This window comes from Wyeomyia smithii, chromosome 2, assembly GCF_029784165.1.
Source record: "Wyeomyia smithii strain HCP4-BCI-WySm-NY-G18 chromosome 2, ASM2978416v1, whole genome shotgun sequence".
Lineage (NCBI taxonomy): Eukaryota > Metazoa > Arthropoda > Insecta > Diptera > Culicidae > Wyeomyia > Wyeomyia smithii.
In genome coordinates this window covers 46,411,034-46,430,671 of record NC_073695.1, presented here as the reverse complement: position 1 = coordinate 46,430,671, position 19,638 = coordinate 46,411,034, and the positions used below count along the sequence as shown (strand labels likewise).

Sequence of the window (19,638 nt, the reverse complement as noted above, 5' to 3'; positions counted from 1 at the left end):
GTAGAGTTTTGGAATGTAAATGATGGGATGAAATGATGAAAGGAAAGTAAAAAAGCGTCGGAAACAGTGGCATCGAGTAAAAAACAACAACAACAAACAATAGCTTATTTTTGTTACTTACATTTGCCCGTAAAAGAATTTCTGATTTGTTGATGCCAAAACCTCGATATTCTGAAAAGAAATACCGCAAGGCGCCCTAATTCTGCGCGGTTCTTAATTCTGCGCACTTCATATTAAAATGTTAAAAAAACATCAATTAAATGCAGATTTTCGAAAAAGAAGTTTGAAGGGATTTCCTATATACAACCTGCTAACTTTCTGCTTATGTGTCCTTTCTAACTAAACGGCATCAACATTTTGGTACGAAGTGCGCAGAATTAGGACGCCTCACGGTAACTGATGTATAAGCGCTCAAAAACTGACCACTTTCCCTTGGTTTTCCCTGGTTGAAATGCTAGATTTTCAAATTCAGGCGCCTAACTTCGATATAGACGTTAGTCCAAGGTCAAGAAAAAAAAACAAATTTTGATATCGACAATCATCATCAGTCGAAAAACTGAAACTTTGTCCACTATGAGGCACCACTTCTCTAAGCCCGTTGAAGTTGATTGTACGATGATGTTTTTCGAGAAGACGAAACTTTTGAGCCCTACCGGTAAACTGAAGGTCAATTTTTTCCCAAACGTTCCATTGGGCGCAGCTTAAAAAAATATAAGTGCCACAGAGTCGTTTTTTTGCGACGTTTTTCTCACTTACGTGAGGCTCGTGATAGGAATTTATTCATTTCACTCTGATTTCACCGTGAAGTGACTCCCGTTATAAGCACCACTGTGTAGGTTCATAGAGCCTATTCCGTGGATGAAGACAGGATGAAACTATCACCAATCGATTTATTGACCAATCCAGGAGGTTCCGGTTTTTCCACTATTTAAGAGCCCGCACAATTGTGTAGAGAAATTTTTTTTTTTTTTGTAATCATGTACGCCAATCCAGAACGAGCAGCCGCCTTTTTTAACAACTTTTTTTTTTCTCACATCCTAACTGACCTCTAGATAGATGCGAAAGTTTTTTCCATTGTGTTGCTCGTTTCCCCTCAAAATTTATATCAAGAAAAAGCACCTACAACTGATGAGGAGATTTTTTTAAACAAACTATTTTATGTCAAGATATGATGATTATAATTATTGGTGCTTTAGGGTCACCATGAGGGGGAAAGGGTTAAGTAAATCACAGTACTTACAAATTCAAGGAGAAGCAAATGGCTCCAACAAGCTGCAAAAAAACGCATTAACGCAACTGATGTGCTGAGGTGCAGGATGGAACTAAGGTATCATCTGGCAGCAATACGGCTAAGATAGAAGCTCAGGCATTAGCCTGCTCCATGTCGAAATCGAATGGTCAATTGATTCATTCCAGCCTTTTATACCTCCGGGGATGGATGAAATATGTAGCATCAATCATAGTAATCCATGAGTTAGCAGGAAACATTTGACAGCTCTATCAGTCGAACTCTAACCGTGATGGCGAAAACAGTTAAGTTACTTCGTTCAGAAGTGTGCGAGCTCGAAGAACGGTACCACGCCGCGTCAAAAACAGATACAGATACTAGTGGACAATAATCAGAGCATCGAAAAAAGCCCGGTTCCGGACGGCCAACGACCCTGTGCGACGAGAAACTCCAAAAGATGCTGAAGAAGAAGACCGAGGGCCGGGAGGTCGGTGCAACCTGCCAAACAGTGAAAAAATACCTGGTGAACATGGATATACATGTCAGAAAGCGTCAGTCCCGTCCATTGATCTCGGAGCTGCAGGCAGTGACGCAGCGGCAGTGGCTGAATAAGATGGTTAACTCGATTTTTCCGGCGAATCACGACTCGGTGGTTTCTATGGAAGGCGAGACTCTGGATGGCAACGACTGGCAGAGCACATCGTATTTTATTTTTGCCACGAAGGAAGAGAGAACGGGATGTCGAAGCCGCTCTCCTTTTACTACGGACTGGCCGTGAACTCGCCCAACGTCCCGCAGCTGCCGCAATCGATCGAATGAAACGAAGAAAGAATTCAAAAACATGCCTACACGCACGGTTTCGTCCGCCATGGGGATTGGTTCGGTAAATTGCCGGAAGACCCACTCGCTAGGACGTAGAGTTTTTTATGCCTGGAAATACGCAAAAATTTAATCGACCATTTTTAATTTGAATGAAACTTTGCACACGTATTTGGTTTAGCAAACTGAGCTTTTTTCACAGATGGAGAGATTTTCTAGACCCATGAGTTCATGTCTAAAGGGCGTATGCATTTTGGCATAGGATTTATTCAAAGCATTGTAGCTCAGAAACCGTTGGCTGTATAAAAACTGTCTAAAAATGAGTAGCAGGCGATCATTTTAATCAGAAATTTTTGATCTGTGTTGTTCCTTTGTTCCTATTTCAAATTTTCTGATTTATATTATTTTCGTGCACGTTATCTTTATTCGAAACTTTTTTTGTAATACACGGGTTACTCGTGATTAGCGTTAGTCTCAGCGAAACTATACATAACGAGTAAGTGATTTGGGAGGATTTTGATACAATACTGCTGACAGGTGTCAAAAAAAAAAAAACGAAAAGACGATTGTTTTTTTTTATTTCCTATGCATGTCAGCGCTTGTTTGGATTTTTTGTAGGGGAACACTTTTTTTTCTTCTGTTCTTCTATTTCTTATACCGTTTTTGTTTTTCGATAAAATGAAAAGCAATCTCCCAGTTGGTCTCGAGGTACGATGCTGGCCTAACAAGCCAGTCGTCTGTTGTTCCAGTCCCGGCTCGGGAGAGACTGCTAGTGTCAGTAGGATCGCAGCGCTAGCGCTCTTCATAATATCCTGTTAACTATTGTTAGCTATTATAAGAGATGTGTTGCTACATATGTTTTTGTCTAAATGATGAGAACTCGAGTGTTAAAGCCTCGAAAACTATTATTAAGAAACATACCCATCGGCAGGTCCGGATTTACGTGGTGGGGGGCCCGGGGCAGATATTTTCTTGGAGCTCTCTCTCTAAATTTTTTTTTGAAATCATTAACCGCTTCGCTGGAAGGTGACGAGCCTGAAAAAAGGTCTTCAGTCTGTCTTCGCGTCTGGCCCAGGACTAGGGGGCTCTCGTATCGGAAGGCCCGGGGCATTTGCCCCTTTTGGCCTCCCCCCCCCCCTTAATCTGGGCCTGTCCATCGGATTTGAACTTTCTTAAAAAACCACTAAAGGCAAAAATCGCACCGTTCGCCCAAGTGTCAAGTTTTTATCATATTTTACACAGTATCGAGTCTAATCAACATCAGTGTCAGAAAACGAAACACACGAAAATGAATCATTTTTTCAACTATTTATTTATTATAAAAAACATTTCAGTCGGCTTTCAGTTAATAAAACCAGGCACATAAATCTACTGATTTACAACTATTTTGTTGCCCTTGGATGTTCAAGTATAGGGTTTCAACAGATAATATTTTCTCTAAATGCAACCGCAACGAGATGAATGGACTCTCGGACGCTGATAAACACTTTTTGATTAGGTTCCTCCTGTCTTGCCGTTTGCTTTTTCTCCCCCCAAGTTCATTGTTAATATTCATTGCACCACACCGTTCCGAACTCGTCCGTTTGTGTGCGTGTTTGTAATGTATGCTATTTTTTTCTCCCAGTTTTCACAATCCTGACAGATTGCAGTAAAACTGAACGCCCGCTAATACTGGCTACTTACATTTCGCAGGAACTGGGATGGAGCTCCTCCGCGCTACCAAAATCCACCGATGGCTCCGCCGGCAACGGAATACGAGCGACCTCCACCTTACTACTACCCGGGAGCACCCAGCGAACACGAGTAGAAGGCGGCTCTTATAGAGGAATATGCTGCCAATTTTTTCTCCCTTTCGACCTCTCCCCCCTGGATAGCTGCCGTGATAGTAGATAACGAAAAAAACATTTTTTGAACTGAACTAGTTGAAAACAGCTGCAAGTGCAGAGTTGATACTCCTGAGAAAAACGAGGTAGGATGACGCAAGGAAGGAGGTTTTTTGTAAATGCTGTGTACATAGGGCCGAGTTACGGTGTTCATCTTGCCTCACTGGCTTTGGACGAGAGAATAATTGTTTTTTGATTCGTATTATTTTTTCATAACTCATATATAATGTAGTGTTCTTCGCTTATCATACCTTACTATACTTGACGTCGTTGCTGGATCAATTTGAACTATAAATTTTTTTAATCGGTGTATTTAGGAGTAAAGAATTCATTCCAAATTTGACTCTTGCGAGAGGTATTTGCTCAAAATGTTATGAGAAAAAAAGAGGAGAATCGGGAGAAGAACATCCAAAGTAAAACTCAACTTTTTTTGCGAAGAGAAATATGAGATTAATGCACAGGGAAGACCAAATCGAAAGAAAATCCGAGTTTGTTGAATTAAAAACTGCCATTATTAGTCCTAAAACTACTGTGTAACCTCTTAACTGACTAAACGTCGTTTTTTCTGTTGTTATTGATCAAGCTCACGCCTATTGTATGAGGTTTGCTCATTTTGAAATAATAACTCAAAAGCATCAAGCCAATCAACTCACTCGTATCAATGTATCACCAACTTACTGTAACAACACATTGTAACCAAACAAAAACTCTAGCGATGATATTAGTGTACACTGCAGACAGACGCAAGCTGGAAGGAATTCCCTTGCGGGACCCGATAATTACAGGTAGATTATTCACTTTTTTCTAACACATGTTCTTGTCGATTTAGTCGTCGTTTGTGGGAAACAGTTTAAATTAAAGAAAAATAACACTAATCCATTTCTCGACGAAGGAAAAGTATAGAAGAAAAATGAAGGCTGATTAGCACTTAAAGGCAGACGGCGCGCAGACTTTGCTAGTAGAATCGACTAACAGCGGAGAGTAGCAAAGCGAAGCAGACGGCGATCAAGGCAGTAGATAACAGTGCACACGAAGGAAAACAACAGTCGGAGAATTTGATTTTTCTGATTTGCTGTTCCTCGTGATTTAGTAGCTATAATTTTTAATAGGTTCGTTCAATCGTATTAGTGATAAATTTTTGCCTATCTAGCTAGCGTTTTATATTCGAAAAAAGTGACTGTGTTAGTTTGATTACTTTCCGCTTCGAGAAAGCGCAGATGTTTTAGAAAGTTTTTTTTTCATATGATCGGTAGAATCTCATCCCAGTTGCATTATTCATTGTTTTTGTTTTTAAAGTTTTAGTTTCCTCAATAGAGAACAAGCACATTTACAAAACACACAGAGACACAGGCAGCGGTACAGCTAATAAGTAGAAAGCTTGTTCGAAGTTTGGGGTTAGCTGCGAGTAAATGAATTAGTCAAGCCAATTGCTTCCAATCGAGGGAACGGAAGTATAAAACATTTAATTATTCGGTAGTACGTTTATAAGGGAACCGTCATACAGCTGAACCCACGCTGGTTCCAACCCGTTGGGTAACGTGCATTTAATTTTTACTTTATTAGTGTTAAAAACCGCAAACTAGTGCGAGTTGTAGACCAATGATAAAAAAGAAGAAACAAAAAAGGCGCCTCCGCGTATCACATGTTCTATGGGTTCGCGGGCGTTTCAGATTTTGTACTTGTAACGAATAACAAAAAAAAAATCAAACCCAAACTATCCAGAATCGCATACAACAAATAAATTGATAAAAGACTTTACCTTACTGTAATCTATCAATGTGAGAACAATTTTAATCGTGTAAAGATAAACCAAGCTGAAAAACAGGTCGATCATCACTTTAGATGTTTCCTCAAGTTCGAGTTTTGAAAGCAAAGGACTTTCCTTTTTCCCACTGTATTAAAGCCACTAATTCAAACACATACACACGAAAGCTAATTTATAAGGTGGTGTAATACGTGTCTTTTGCGCGCCAGAAACAAGAAGAAGATGACGAAGAAGAAAAAAACAGATGATACAGCGGCTAACGCATAGAAGGTTATAGAAGATTGTAATGATTTGATAATCATTGAATAAACATATTCTCAACAGTCAACCATTAGGCTAGACACGGAGGTAATATTATCCGAATTTGTACGTCTTTTTCAATTGAAAGTTTGGACTAAATTTGCGAAAATAGCGTTTTTTTTTCAAATTTTAATCATGGTTGTCGTTTAGAAACTTTCAAAACTTGCTGCAAAATGGAGCAAAAATTGTCTTGACTTTTTTGAGAAAAACAAATTTTCGATCACTTTGAAATTTATATTTTTTTTAGTTGAGCATACATAATTTTTATGTCAATCAACATGCAGTCGCAGTCGTTTTCGAGATTTTTCGAGAAAACATTTCATATATATTTTGTAGAATTTTTTTGGGTACTTGACAAAGAGCTGATAAGTTGTCAATTTTGACGAATTTACTAAAAAATATTTTAATTTCTAGAAATTACTGACCTGAAATGGAAATGCATAACACAATTCAACGATCTTTTGTGTTTATGCAGATTACGGCTAGACAGAACGCAGAGGAAGTATATCCTGAACAGTGTTTATGAATTTGAAAAACAAAAGCAAAACAATATAATATAACATTTTGTCCCTGAGACCCGAAAACAACAAACCAGTATACAATTCCTAACGCTAATGCTTGAATGTTGGGTTGCATCGATTTCCGCCAGCCGCCCGATCGCGGTGAGCACAAGCGATTCGATTGGTAATTTGAGACAAGACTAGCTCTGACTGGCTGACTTGCGGGTCGGTGGGTTGCGGGGGCATACATTAGAATTCGAAATCAGGTCTGTCGCGTCGTTCAATACCCGAGGAGTTCATCCCATATTTCGATGATATAATCAGAGCCCCTGTTTCATCGAGATCTATTAATCTAATCCTTCGAGTTGCTTTGATCCGCTTGCTTGCATTTTGCATCTGGACTGTCGTATGCAGGGCCGGATTTACGGTTTTGGGGGCCCGGGTCCCAGTTATAGTGGGGGACCCAAAATAAAACAAAACTGTTTTTTATCGTACGAGTTAAAAGCATTTATTTGCTATTGAAAAATTACCAAAAATTTGTTAGAATTTTTTCTTAAGCCCTATTAAGAGTTCCAAACGAAGTGAAACTCTCAAACAACATGTTCATTTTTTCACGCTCGTGAAAAATGCAACCTGCAAAAATTTCACTTCGCTTGGAACTGTAAACAAATTCGATCCAGCGAAATCTATGGTTGTGGATCTCATCTTTTTCACTTGGGTTTATTTCTTTCACGCATGCAAGCGCTAGTGAGTTTCTATTCTGTCAGTTGCAGCCAATTTTCACTTCGCTCGGAGTGTAAACTCGTGAGTTTCGCTTCACTTAAACTATAAACTGCAGGGTGGTGAAATACCTGCGTGTTCCACAAACGGGTTTTCACGACAGATTCCACAAGCGAAAATTTACGCTTTTTCACTTGTCAAATTGGAACTGTAAACTATGCTTTACGAGTTTTTTTGCAGAAAACTTATTAATTAAATAATCAACATTAAACATTTTCAGTATACTCGTACTCGAAACTTAATAATGATAAGTTTGACTGCCTTTCATTCTTCACAGTCGCACGCAACCTATTTTAATAAGTTTCATCTTCAATTTTTTTTCTTGATACCGGAAAAAAAAACTACCGCAATTTGAAAAAAATGCGATCCACAGGCAAAAATTTGCAGACAATTTGAGAAAGACTGCGCAAAATACTCTAGGCGTTTCATGCGCGCTGGTTCGATTCGAATGGTGTGTTAATGTGTGTCGTTCCAAGAGAATCCAAGGTGAACTCTTATGGATGTAGTTGTGATATTGGCGCTCGCGAAAAAATAACACTGAAGGAAAGTGTCAGATTGAAATGGTCTGTTCAAATTTTCTTACTGTAAATCGAACTTTTGATTAAATCTCATTTTTAAAGAGAAAATATCTTTTTGTCGATTTGTGGGGGCCCGGTGCCCGGGCCCCCTGGGCCCCCCCATAAATCCGGCTCTGGTCGTATGTCTGTGCCAGCATCCAGTGGCGGCTTCCGGAGTCGTTGCGGCTGGCTCGACTCGAGTGAATGACGCGCAATGCGTTGCATAGTACAGTATCGAACGTTTACGGGATTGGCAGCAAGTTTGTAACTGTAATTTTCACTGCTATGAGCTTCAGTTGTAGACCAAAAAATATTCAGATACGTGCGAACACGTGGCTCGATTAGCATAAGAATTTGTGCGTGCTTTTGGGTGTTTTTCTAAACAAACTGCGCGTCGTTGTTCGAGTGATCGTTGTTTCTAGTGACGTGCAAAAATCACGCAAGGGTTTCAATTCAAAGCAGAAAAGGCAGAGATTGTGAAACAGATATCGCATGTGGAAAATCAAAGCTCAACAAAGTAATGCTTGAAATAGAAACCAACGTTGTGCTTGAACTTGTGATTTACCGATGGAAAATACCACTCATCTTCTCTGCGAGTGAATTGAATTAATGGCGAGGGAATTGAATGAATGAGTGGTAAGTAATCAATTTAATACGTTTTCACCGATGTCCTTCAGTAGGGTTTGAAGTACACCGTTCCCGGATTAACAAATCATTGTCACATTCTGTGAAATCAGTAAGATTGAGCGTTATTCCCGTGAATTTGCGAGTCAAACAACAGAAGGGAAACTTTGATTAGGTACTTTGATTTTGAATGCTTCAAAAAACTCGTTTTCGTAAGGTGAAAAGGAAGCTTACAACAATGAGCCCATAAAAAAATGAATAGTGAAGCCTTTCAACTTCCCTTCATTTTATTTACAAATAATCCTACTGTGACTTACAGTCTCTTCCAAGACAGGATTTGAACATACGATGACTGAAAACCTTTAGACCCATCAGTCTTTCCTCTGTTCTATTGAAGACAATAGAATAAAAACTCGTGGACGACTTTATTAGGTCAGTGAGCTTATTGTATTTCCCAATTGAGCGAAAATCAATTAGCTTACCAATTAGGTAAATCTACAATAAAGGCGCTACAATCGCTAGTGCATTAACATGAGAGATAGCTTCAATCTTAAAAAAATACGTTGATCGCCTTGCCTAATGCTGAAGGAGCATTTGATAATGCATCCTATACCTCAATGCGTTTTGCAATGAAAGCGAGGGGCCTGCACAACTGTATCCTCAAACGGCGAAGTTTCAATATCGAAATATTTGTGCCGATTTTGGGGATACGTAACTTAACTACTAGATCTTAAGTATTTATGATAAATATTAGTGAATAATGAGTATGTGTGTCCAATCACAAATGGTGACTTCTCAACACTGTTAGAAATTTGTAATTTTAATTGTTAGGATTTGTTTGCTTTCGCAATTAGGACTTATCATTCGTAGGGATTTAAACCTACTTGTCAGAAAAGGGGAAGTAAACTTACAACTAACTTAATTGCTAACTTAATGGCTATAAAGAGAGCTTATCGTAGCAATTGAGGATTGCAACGATTTTTGTCGAAAATTGTTAATAATTTTATTTGACATAGCTTCTAATGGTTCAACACCAGTAAGTCTATGTAATTCGAGTGTACCAAACCAAGGAGGACGCTTCAAAATCATTTTCAGAATTTTATTCTGAATCCTTTGGAGCGTTTTCTTCCTTGTTGAACAGCAACTTGACCAGATCGGTACAGCATAAAGCATTGCTGGTCTAAAAATTTGTTTGTAAATCAAAAGTTTGTTCTTTAAACAAAGTTTAGAATTCCTGTTAATGAGAGGATATAAACATCTCGTATATTTGATGCACTTGGCTTGTATACTCTCAATGTGCTCTTTGAAAATAAGTTTTTTATCATAAATTAGTCCCAAGTACTTAACCTTGTCGGACCAACTTAAAATAACCCCATTCATCTTGACAACGTGATTATTGTTTGGCTTGAGGAAAGAAGCCCTAGGCTTATGCGGAAAAATTATCATTTGAGTTTTAGAAGCATTGGGAGAGATTGTCCACTTTTGCAAGTAGGAAGAAAAAATATCTAAACTTTTCTGCAATCGACTGCATATGACACGAAGACTTTTTCCTTTTACGGTAATGCTTGTGTCATCGCAGAACAATGACTTTGTTCATCCTGGAGGCAAATCAGGAAGATCTGAAGTGAATATGTTGTACAGGACTGGACCCAAGACTGAACCTTGAGGTACACCTGCTCTGACAGGAAATCTATCAGATTTTGAATTCTGATAGACAACCTGCAGAGTTCGATCAGTAAGATAATTTTTTAAAATTTTGATTAGGAAAATTGGAAAATTAAAAGTTTGCAATTTCGCAATCAAACCTTTAAGCCAAACACTGTCGAATGCTTTTTCTATGTCTAAAAGAGCAGCTCCAGTGGAATAACCTTCAGATTTGTTAGCTCGTATCATATTAGTAACTCTGAGCAATTGATGAGTTGTGGAATGCCATGGCGAAATCCAAACTGTTCATTTGCAAAAATTGAATTTTCGTTGATGTGTGACATCATTCTGTTAAGAATAATTCTCTCAAACAGTTTACTTATTGAAGAAAGCAAACTGATTGGTCGATAACTTGAAACTTCAGCTGGGTTCTTATCCGGTTTTAAAATGGGAGTAATTTTTGCATTTATCCATTTTTGGGAAAATATGCAATTTTGAAGCAGCAATTGAAAAATTTCACTAAAAATTCCATTGTGCTCTCAGGGAGATGTTTGATTAGTATATTAAGGATTCCATCGTCACCAGGTGCTTTCATATTTTTGAAATTTTTAATAATTGATTTCATCTCATTCAAGTTAGTTTCAATTATTTCTGCAGGTAAAAAATTCTGGGAAGAAATTAAATCAAATTGACGTGTGACTTCATTTTCAATTGGACTCACAAAATTCAAATTTGAGTTATGAACACTCTCAAACTGCTGAGCAAGTCTTTGAGCCTTTTGTTCATTGGATACAAGAAAACGTTCACCATCTTTTAAAACTGGAATAGGTTTTGAAGGTTTCTTAAGAATCTTCGACAGCTTCCAAAATGGTTTTGAATATGGTTTCAATTTTTCAACTTTAGTCTCAAAATTTTGATTTCTCAGAAGAGTAAATCTATGTTTAATCTCTTTCTGTAAATCTTTATAAATAGTTTTAAAAACAGGGTCACGAGAACGTTGATATTGACGTCTGCGGACATTTTTTAAACGAATTAGAAGTTGAAGATTTTCGTCAATTATTGATGAATCAAATTTCACTTGAGCCTTTGGAACAGAATAATTCTGGCATCAACAATTGCACATTTTAATGCTTCCAAAGCGGAATCAATATTCACTTCGTTTTGCAAATCAAGCTCATTATTGAAATTTCTCTCAATATGAGTTTTGTATCTTTCCCAATTAGCCTTGTTATAATTAAAAACAGAGCTCATAAGGTTTAAAACTGATTCATGTGATAAAGAAAAAGTTATTGGAAGATGGTCAGAATCAAAGTCAGCATGTGTGATCAAATCACTACATACATGACTTTGATCTGTAGGCACCAAATCAATTGTTGAAGGGTTTCTTACAGAAGAAAAGCATGTAGGACTATTCGGAGACAAAATAGAATAGTATCCTGAAGAACAATCATTGAATAAAATTTTGCCATTGGAATTACTTCGAGAATTATTCCATGAACGATGTTTAGCGTTAAAATCGCCGATTATGAAAAATTTCGAACGATTTCTGGTGAGTTTTTGTAAATCACCTTTCAAATAATTTTTGAGCTCACGTGTGCATTGAAATGGTAAATATGCTGCGGCAATAAATAAAATCCCAAGTTCAGTTTGAACTTCAATTCCCAAAGTTTCAATAACTTTCGTCTCAAGATGGGGAAGAGCACGATGTTTGATTCGGCGATGAATAACAATTGCAACTCCACCGCCGGAACCCTGAATCCTATCATATCTATGAACCACGTAATTGGGATCATATTTTAATTTAATGTTAGGTTTCAAAAATGTTTCAGTAATAATTGCCTGTTGCAAAAAAGAAAGTTTACCTGCCGTAATAGGCCCCAGGCAGTTGACATTAGAAAAAATGTTTTCGGCAGCAATATTAGCTGGAGTAACAGGTGTACAATTATTTTCTAGCGTGTTTTGCTTGCCCATATTAACGGTCATTTTCGAACTACCAACACTAGGCGGTATAATGTTCGAACTACCTGTAACCTGTGCATAAGTTAAACGGGTATGCAAAGGAGTAGGTAAACTATGCGTCACTGGTACGCTTGGAGAATTTAGTTTTGAAGTTGGTTTTAATTGAGAAATTGAATTTTGTTTACCTTGCCTTGCCTTAACAATTGCTAAACGGACTGGGCATTGATAAAAATTTGACATATGGTTGCCGTTACAATTCGCACAGCGAAAATTTTTACTCTCTTTCACAGGACATGTGTCCTTTTTGTAAGAAGAGTCTCCACAATTAAGACATTTTTGGTCCATGTTACAGAATTTGGAACCATGGCCATAACGTTGGCAAGTACGGCATTGGGTGATATGCTTTTCACCTCCGCCATACTTCCTATAAATTTCCCACTTTACACGCACATTATACAAAGCATGTGCTTTTTCAAAAAATTTTAAGTTGTTAACCTCATTGCGGTTAAAATGAATTAAATAATTAACAAGGGAAATTCCAGTTCTCTGACTGTTTTCGCCTAGTGATTTTTGTTTCATTAGAATTACTTGGGTAGGGGCTATGCCAAGTAATTCTGTTAAAGTAAGTTTGATCTCATCAACGGTTTGATCGTTGGTGAGACCTTTCAAGACAACCTTGAACGGCTTGGCGTTCTTGGTGTCATATGTAAAAAATTTGTACATCTTGTCAGTTAAATACTGAACAAGACGATCACGACCCTTTACTGAGTCGGCTAATAAGCGGCGTTCACCTCTACGGCCAATTTGATAGGTAACTTTAACGTCAGAAACAAACGTTGAAAGTTCCTTTTTGAATATATTAAATTCAGAAGAAATAGTTACCACAATAGGTGGAACTTTCTCCTTTTTTAAAGATTTTATATTTTATATAGTTTCATTATTGGTAACTTCCATTTCACCAGCTTCTTGCTCAGGCAAAATATCAAAAGGATTGTCACTACAGACACTCGAAGTGTCAGAAAGAGATGCCTCTCTTTTCCTCCCCGCAGCGATGCGAGGTTTCTTTTTCCGTCCAACCATTTCAGGTGATACGAAAAAAGTTAAAACAAATGTTAAATTCAAAAGTAGGTAGTCTTGAGAAAGACTGATGGGAAATTACTTTCAGGTAGTCTTTAAAAGACACACTGACAAAACACAAACTTTGAAGCTATAGGCAGTCAAAGACCAGTCCACAAGCAACCGAAAAAACGTCTGATCTGTAGGACAGTTCAAGACGCACTGAACTATTAGATCGATGAAGGGCACAAGAAGGAATACTTTCATCCTTATTGCGGTCCTTAGTTGTGACCGTCGGATGGAAGCCACATCGTTTTTTCCGGATGCAGCTTTTGATTCTGTCGCAGAGTTGCTTTATGTTCTCAGGCATCCAATTGTCCTTGTGCACCATGGGGCCTTATAAATAAAAAAAAAATCTATACGACGACACTACGGCAGATTTGTCAGGTTGCGGTCTTTTGGCACATATGGTGTAGTCTGGCTCCCCAGAAAAGTTGGAGTTTTCTTGGCGTAGTGCGATGATGCCTAATCCCTGGTTATCTTTCTACACACTATTTCTTCCATCTTCAAAACCTTGCAGACGTATGACTTCGATCGTCGAAACTTTCTGGTTGTTTCCCGCTGAAATACTGAATTCTGGTTGTTGAACATGTTGTGTAGGGAGCGGAGCGTTTTCCTATTTATTTCCTTCAGTGGACGGCCACTACTGCTCTTCCGGATTACTGCCATGGAAGCCAGGATATAGTAGATTCCGGTACATTTTCACTTTTGAAACGGTCCACTATCTATCTCTTTCCACGATCTTCGTTTGCTTGCAAGAATGGTACAATTTGTTTTTCCTGTTGGGTACATTTTCCACTGCGACCAGTTATTTGATCTATTTTGGCGGGCCCCGTTTGATGTAAGCCTCATCAGAGTGTCCTACCACTATTTGATTGAGAGGTTTCCACTTGCTGATTATAGGCATCGTCCCAATGAAGTATTATTGAACGAATAAAGTTCACTGTCTTATTTGGAGAAGTCATCCAAACATCTAATGGTTGCAATATGTTTTTACCAAAAAATTGCTTCCTCTTTTGTAAGAGTGCTTCGCAGTCACATAGTAAATGTTCCGAGGTTTCTCTAACTTGGTTACAGAAGCGACAGGCATTATCTTGCAACTTACCTATCTGCTTTAAGTAATATTTGCTTGAGAAGTGACCCGTTACAAGGTCACTGAAGGTACAAAGATCTTTTTTGGAGATATTGAGTAGTTTTTGAGTTACTGTTTTGTTGGGTGATATAAATCTCTTCGATTGTCGAGCTGTTTCATTGTTTTTCCAGATGTTATCTATTGTTGATTTTTCCCACTTCTTGAGTTCTATTTTGAGAGCTCATGCTGAAATCCCACAGAATGGTCCTGGTCCTATGAATGGTTGCGTTAATCCATTTCTCGCCAACAGAACAGCTCTTTAATTCCATTCAATACCACAATGTCCAGGTACCCACAATGGGTTCACTTTACTATTTCTAGCTGTCTGTTGCTATAATTGAATACAAATCCAAACCAATTTTGAAGTACAGTAAGCGGATTTCAGTGCTTTTAGAGCAGCTTGACTATCCGAAAAAATACATATATTTGCATGTCTATAGTTGCGTCGTAAACACACTATAGCGCATTCAATTATTGCTTGTATTTCTGCTTGAAACACAGTTGGCCATTCACCCATCGGTATAGATATGTTGACTCCGGGACCTGTTACCCCAGCCCCAACTCTATTGTTCAACCTGGAACCATCCGTGTAGAAAACTATTGAGCCTGGTTGAATACTAGGCCCTACTGATTCCCATTCAGTACGATTTGGCTCAGTCACTTGGAATAGACGTTCAAAGTTACACTGCCTATCCATGCAGTCTTCCTGAGTTAACAGCGCATCGATCTTGAAGTTTTCAAGAATACTAAGGTGTCCGCTAAGGTCTCCTTCAAAGAACTTTTCTGTCCTTTGTAGCCTTAGTGCGTTTTTCTCAGCTTCCAATTGTACAAATAAATGCAATGGAAGTATACTTAACATAGCATCTAATGCTTTCGAAGGCGTACTTCGAGTTGCTCCCGGATCCGTAGCAGGTCATAGGACCAACCTTCTGTGCAAGTTTTATTACCTGGTTTTTGTACTTATATATCTCAAATGAACCTCTAAGCAGTTTTATCTAGTGAACAAACGTTAAAAATTGTATAATTTGCTTAAATATTCAATGCTTTCTGCTACACTACAGCGCCCGGGCAATATGCCCCACCGTTAGCCCGGCTGATTTGTTCATTGCTTTAGCGTTTGCTTCTGAGACTTCAAGCGCTGTTTCACTTCGCGTGCTGAGCTGGCATATGAAGCTACTGCAAGGGGCATATTATACTGCATCTGGGGCGTTTTGCCCCGGTAGATTGGAAAGCTTGCGATTTAATCATATTTTTTAATAAAATTATGGCGTTTTTGTATAACAGTAATTAATAGTGTATCTAACTGCATGAAAGATTTGTTGTTTGTGATAAACATAGCTACAATATTGACGATTTTCCTTAGGGGGGGGGGGCGTATTATACCTGTTTACCCTATGTTATTCTGGGTCTGACGATAGCCGTATAGATCCAGTGAATCATTTTCGGCTTTAATCCCCATTTATTACCAAAAGTTTTTTTACTTATCCATAAGGCACTTGTAGTTACTTTGTCTATGTGTAAGTTCCAATTTATTTTGCTATCTAGTTTTTTCCTGCGTGTGAATGGAATTATATTAGTTTTCTTCGGATTTATCGATAGTCCCTCTTTTTCACACCACATTGCGGTTAGATTAAGAGCATGTTGAAGTCTATCTCTGATTACGTGCTCATATTTTCCACGAACTATAACTACTATATCGTCCGCAAAACCAATTACTTCAAAACCTTGTGATTCTAGTTGCGTCAACAGCTCATCAACTACTAATGACCACAATAGGGGTGAGAGAACCCTTCCCTGTGGGCATCCCTTTGCAGCCTTTACTGTGACTGTTGAGCTTCCATGATTGCAAGTTATTTCTCTTTTTTGTAACATTTCAAATATCCAATCGACGATTGTTATGTCGAAGTTACGTTTTCTCATTACATCTTTCATTGAGTTATGAGATGCATTATCAAATGCGCCTTCGATGTCTAGAAACGCAAATAACATAATTTCTTTGACTTCAATTGTTTTTTTTTTTCAATTTTCGTTACTAGCACATGAAGCGCTGTTACTGTTGATTTGCCACTTTGGTAAGCAAATTGGTATTTATTTAGAGGTTTAAGTTTTAGATATTCTAACTTTATATAGTTATCAATAAGTTTTTCCATTAATTTCAACATAAACGACGAAAGACTAACTGGTCAAAACGATTTTGGGCTCGTTTTATCCTTTTTATTAGCTTTGGGAATGAAGACAACAAGAACTTGACGCCAACTTTTTGGAATATACTTTAGCCTAAAGCTTGCTTTAAACATTTCAGTTAAGCGTGAAGTTTAACTCCCTCTACTTTTCTGAATCATGATTGGGCGAATTTCGTCAGAACCTGGCGACTTTTATGGTTCAAACGAATTTATTACCCATGTAACTTTCTCGTGAGTAAAAATGCGACATGCTGGATCTTGTATATGCTCTCTGGTCGTATCTGGCCCAGATGAACCTGCAATAATATTAGGCTCATCGGAATCAATCATGCTGACCGTTTCTGATCTATTATGTAATTCCAAGGAAGTCGCACTTTCACTCACGACTGGGGAGTTTCCTGGAAAGTGTACCGCCATCATCAGGTTTAAGGTTTCTGTGGCGGTGGAAGTGTGTTCAAAGTGCTCAAACCATTAGAATGATCCTGTGATAAAACTTTCTGTAACAGAATGGTACAATACAGGCGGGTATTTTGAACACGACTGAACATGTAGGAGTGAAATAGAGTGTGTGACAATTTTCTGAAGGTAGTGAGAATTCATTCACTTGAGGTGATATTTTTCTGCGAATATTAATGTTCCTATAGTAAAGTATTCAAACCATTCTCAGTTTTATGTGGTATGGCAGGCATACCGAATCTTATCGTTTAGATAACATAGTGTACCACATAATCTAAGGGGTGACATCTGGCTTCTTACTCGTCTTCCTCATCCACCTCGATGATCCCTGTTGTATTTTTCGTAAGTGATGCCATTCACTCGGAAAATACTTGAATGTTTTAAATGCTTTTTATCACCATTATGCACAATTGCTCTTGCAGGTGATAGTTTTACCGTCTGAGGGTTACCGGAGAATCTGCTTCTTTAATATACTTAAAATCTAACGTGTCATCCATCAATGATTATGATTCATTCATTGACCCATCTGAATTGTACTCTCCGCACAAGCAATATGCCTCAACAGGTATGTTCCTCACTTAATTCAAAACGGATTCAAAAGTAGAAATAAGCTCACACTGCACTATCTACTCCCGACATTGAGTAGCGGTATGCTGTTCTTATGCTTCACGCAAAACCGTAATAACTCCCTGCGCACTTTTGGATCTTTTGGTAATTGTTATTAGTGATGATCCAAGTCGGATCTCTTACTACGCCCGTATCTGTACTGTTTTTAATGTTCACTTGAAATTATTTCAGTTCGGGGCTTATTACGGGAGTCACTTCACGGTGAGAAACAAGTGATAACATCTCACGGTGAAAAAAGACGCGTGCAAATCAAATGGGAATCACTTTCACCGTGCCTATTACGGTTGTCACTTCACCGTGAAGTGACTCCCGTGATAAGCCCCATTATAACAGGTGACATCATTGAAAAACATAAATCAAAACAACGAACAATGTTGTTCAGCAACACTGCTAGCAAGCCTGATGATAAATTTTAACGCACTCGGGATTTTCAATTTCAACCAATTAGCGAGTGGTTCCCAAAGTGGATGCAAATCTATACCCAGTTGTCTCCCCTTAGCCACATAATGACTAGAAATACTCAGAGAGAGATAGGCAATGAAAAAAAAACCGCCAATCTGGCATCTAGGTTTCACATGTCAGAGGTGCCAGATCTCTTCTCAAAGTGCACTGTTGACTAACCTTTTTATTCGACTCGTATAATCGGCGGTGACGATAAAGGTCTTAGGGAATGATAAAATGCATCGCAAAAACCGTGAAGGTGTTGAATTCTATGTTTATGTTTAAATTGAAAACTTTCATCACAATTCGTCTTTATTTTGTTAACCATACAAAAGGTTTTTGAACCTCCATTTAGGAATCACTTCAAAATGGACCAGAAACCAAATTTAAAGGGAAATTTGGGTCTAGAGCTCTATAGCAATGTTTTAGAGAAAAACTTTCTTCTACAAAATTGTTAGTGTGAAAAGGGAGGGTCAGGCTTGTAAGCGGTCACCATTTTCATTTGATCTCGCTTCCTTATCGTGCGTCACAGTCGGCTTTCGCTCGTAAATGTAAAATAACCAAACCATCGCCGCTCAGCTCACAGAAAGAAAACGATAGTCAAACGACACTCGCTTAGCAAAGAGATGCACACTGTCAATCGTTTATCGATGTTATTTCGACCTATTTCTGTCTACTTCGTTCATTTATATTGAGAAATATTATTGCAAGATCGATGATATAAATAATTTCCAGAATACACGCACTCAACGTGCGTAATTCTCATTTCTAGAAAAAATGTCAAAATACGTTTGAGGAAAATAACGTCGTGATGGCGATAGTCACTTGACATGTTTGATTAAGAATGTATTCAGACAGCGAGCCTTGGTAGCGTCAGAGGAAGAAAAAGTCGATTATCGCAGTGAAAAGTGGTTCTACAGTAACCATTTCGAAGCCTGGGGAGGGTTATCAAACCACCATAAAAACATGTTTTGTGATCTCAAACCTCATCATCTCGAATTTGATTTCATTTGCTTGATTAATTCTCGAGCTATATGGCAATTTACGTTTCATTTGTGAGCGAACCCTCTCCTTCCAGAGGAGGGACATGTCTCAAACAATCCTATAGATATTTTTTGCTCCCAAATACCTCCTCATCTTTTGCTTGATTAGCTCTCGAATTATACAGAAACTTATGTTTCATTTGTATGGGACCCTTCCGTCCAGAGAAGGGAGGTGTTGTTCTCTTTGTAGCCTCAAACAATCCTAAATCCATCGGAAGTAGATTGGTTCTTTCTTCGCTTGGTGCAATGTATTTCAAATTTGTATCAGTTATCAGTTCGAGCGTCAGTTCTCAGTCAGTTGGCCTCTTTCTGGGCGATTTGCCACCGACCCGAAGGTTTTCAGCTTCAGCATAATTTTTTCTACCCACCCTTAGCAGATATTCAATTTGATGATACCTCAATATCCCGGTGCGATTCACCCTCGCCGTTGTCTCGAACCACAAATTTGCGGATGCAGACAGGAAACGTTTTCGTAATTACCGCGTTTACCATTTTTTCGACTTTACCGATCGCAAACACGTGAACAAATGCTGCAGAGCCAAGGCAAAAATTTTCTAAACGTAAAAACATTGGTGCATCTG

The 19,638-nt window shown here is 38.4% G+C and overlaps 1 protein-coding gene across 9 annotated transcripts in view; it reads left to right on the top strand.

Moving 5' to 3' along the window:
* LOC129722121 (prominin-like protein) overlaps window positions 1-6,023 on the top strand; it is a 109,274-nt gene extending 103,251 nt beyond the window's left edge. For 7 of the 9 annotated variants that reach the window (XM_055675359.1, XM_055675362.1, XM_055675364.1 and 4 more), the window contains one exon: window positions 3,740-3,881. Coding sequence is in view for 2 of the 9 variants with exons in the window: in XM_055675366.1 (XP_055531341.1) it covers window positions 3,740-3,854 (115 nt within the window). In the remaining 7 variants the exon portion in view is untranslated. Of the gene's footprint in view, window positions 1-3,739 lie in introns of all 9 variants that reach the window. The other 2 variants (XM_055675366.1, XM_055675365.1) reach the window with 1 other exon arrangement.
* Window positions 6,024-19,638: the final 13,615 nt, after the last annotated feature.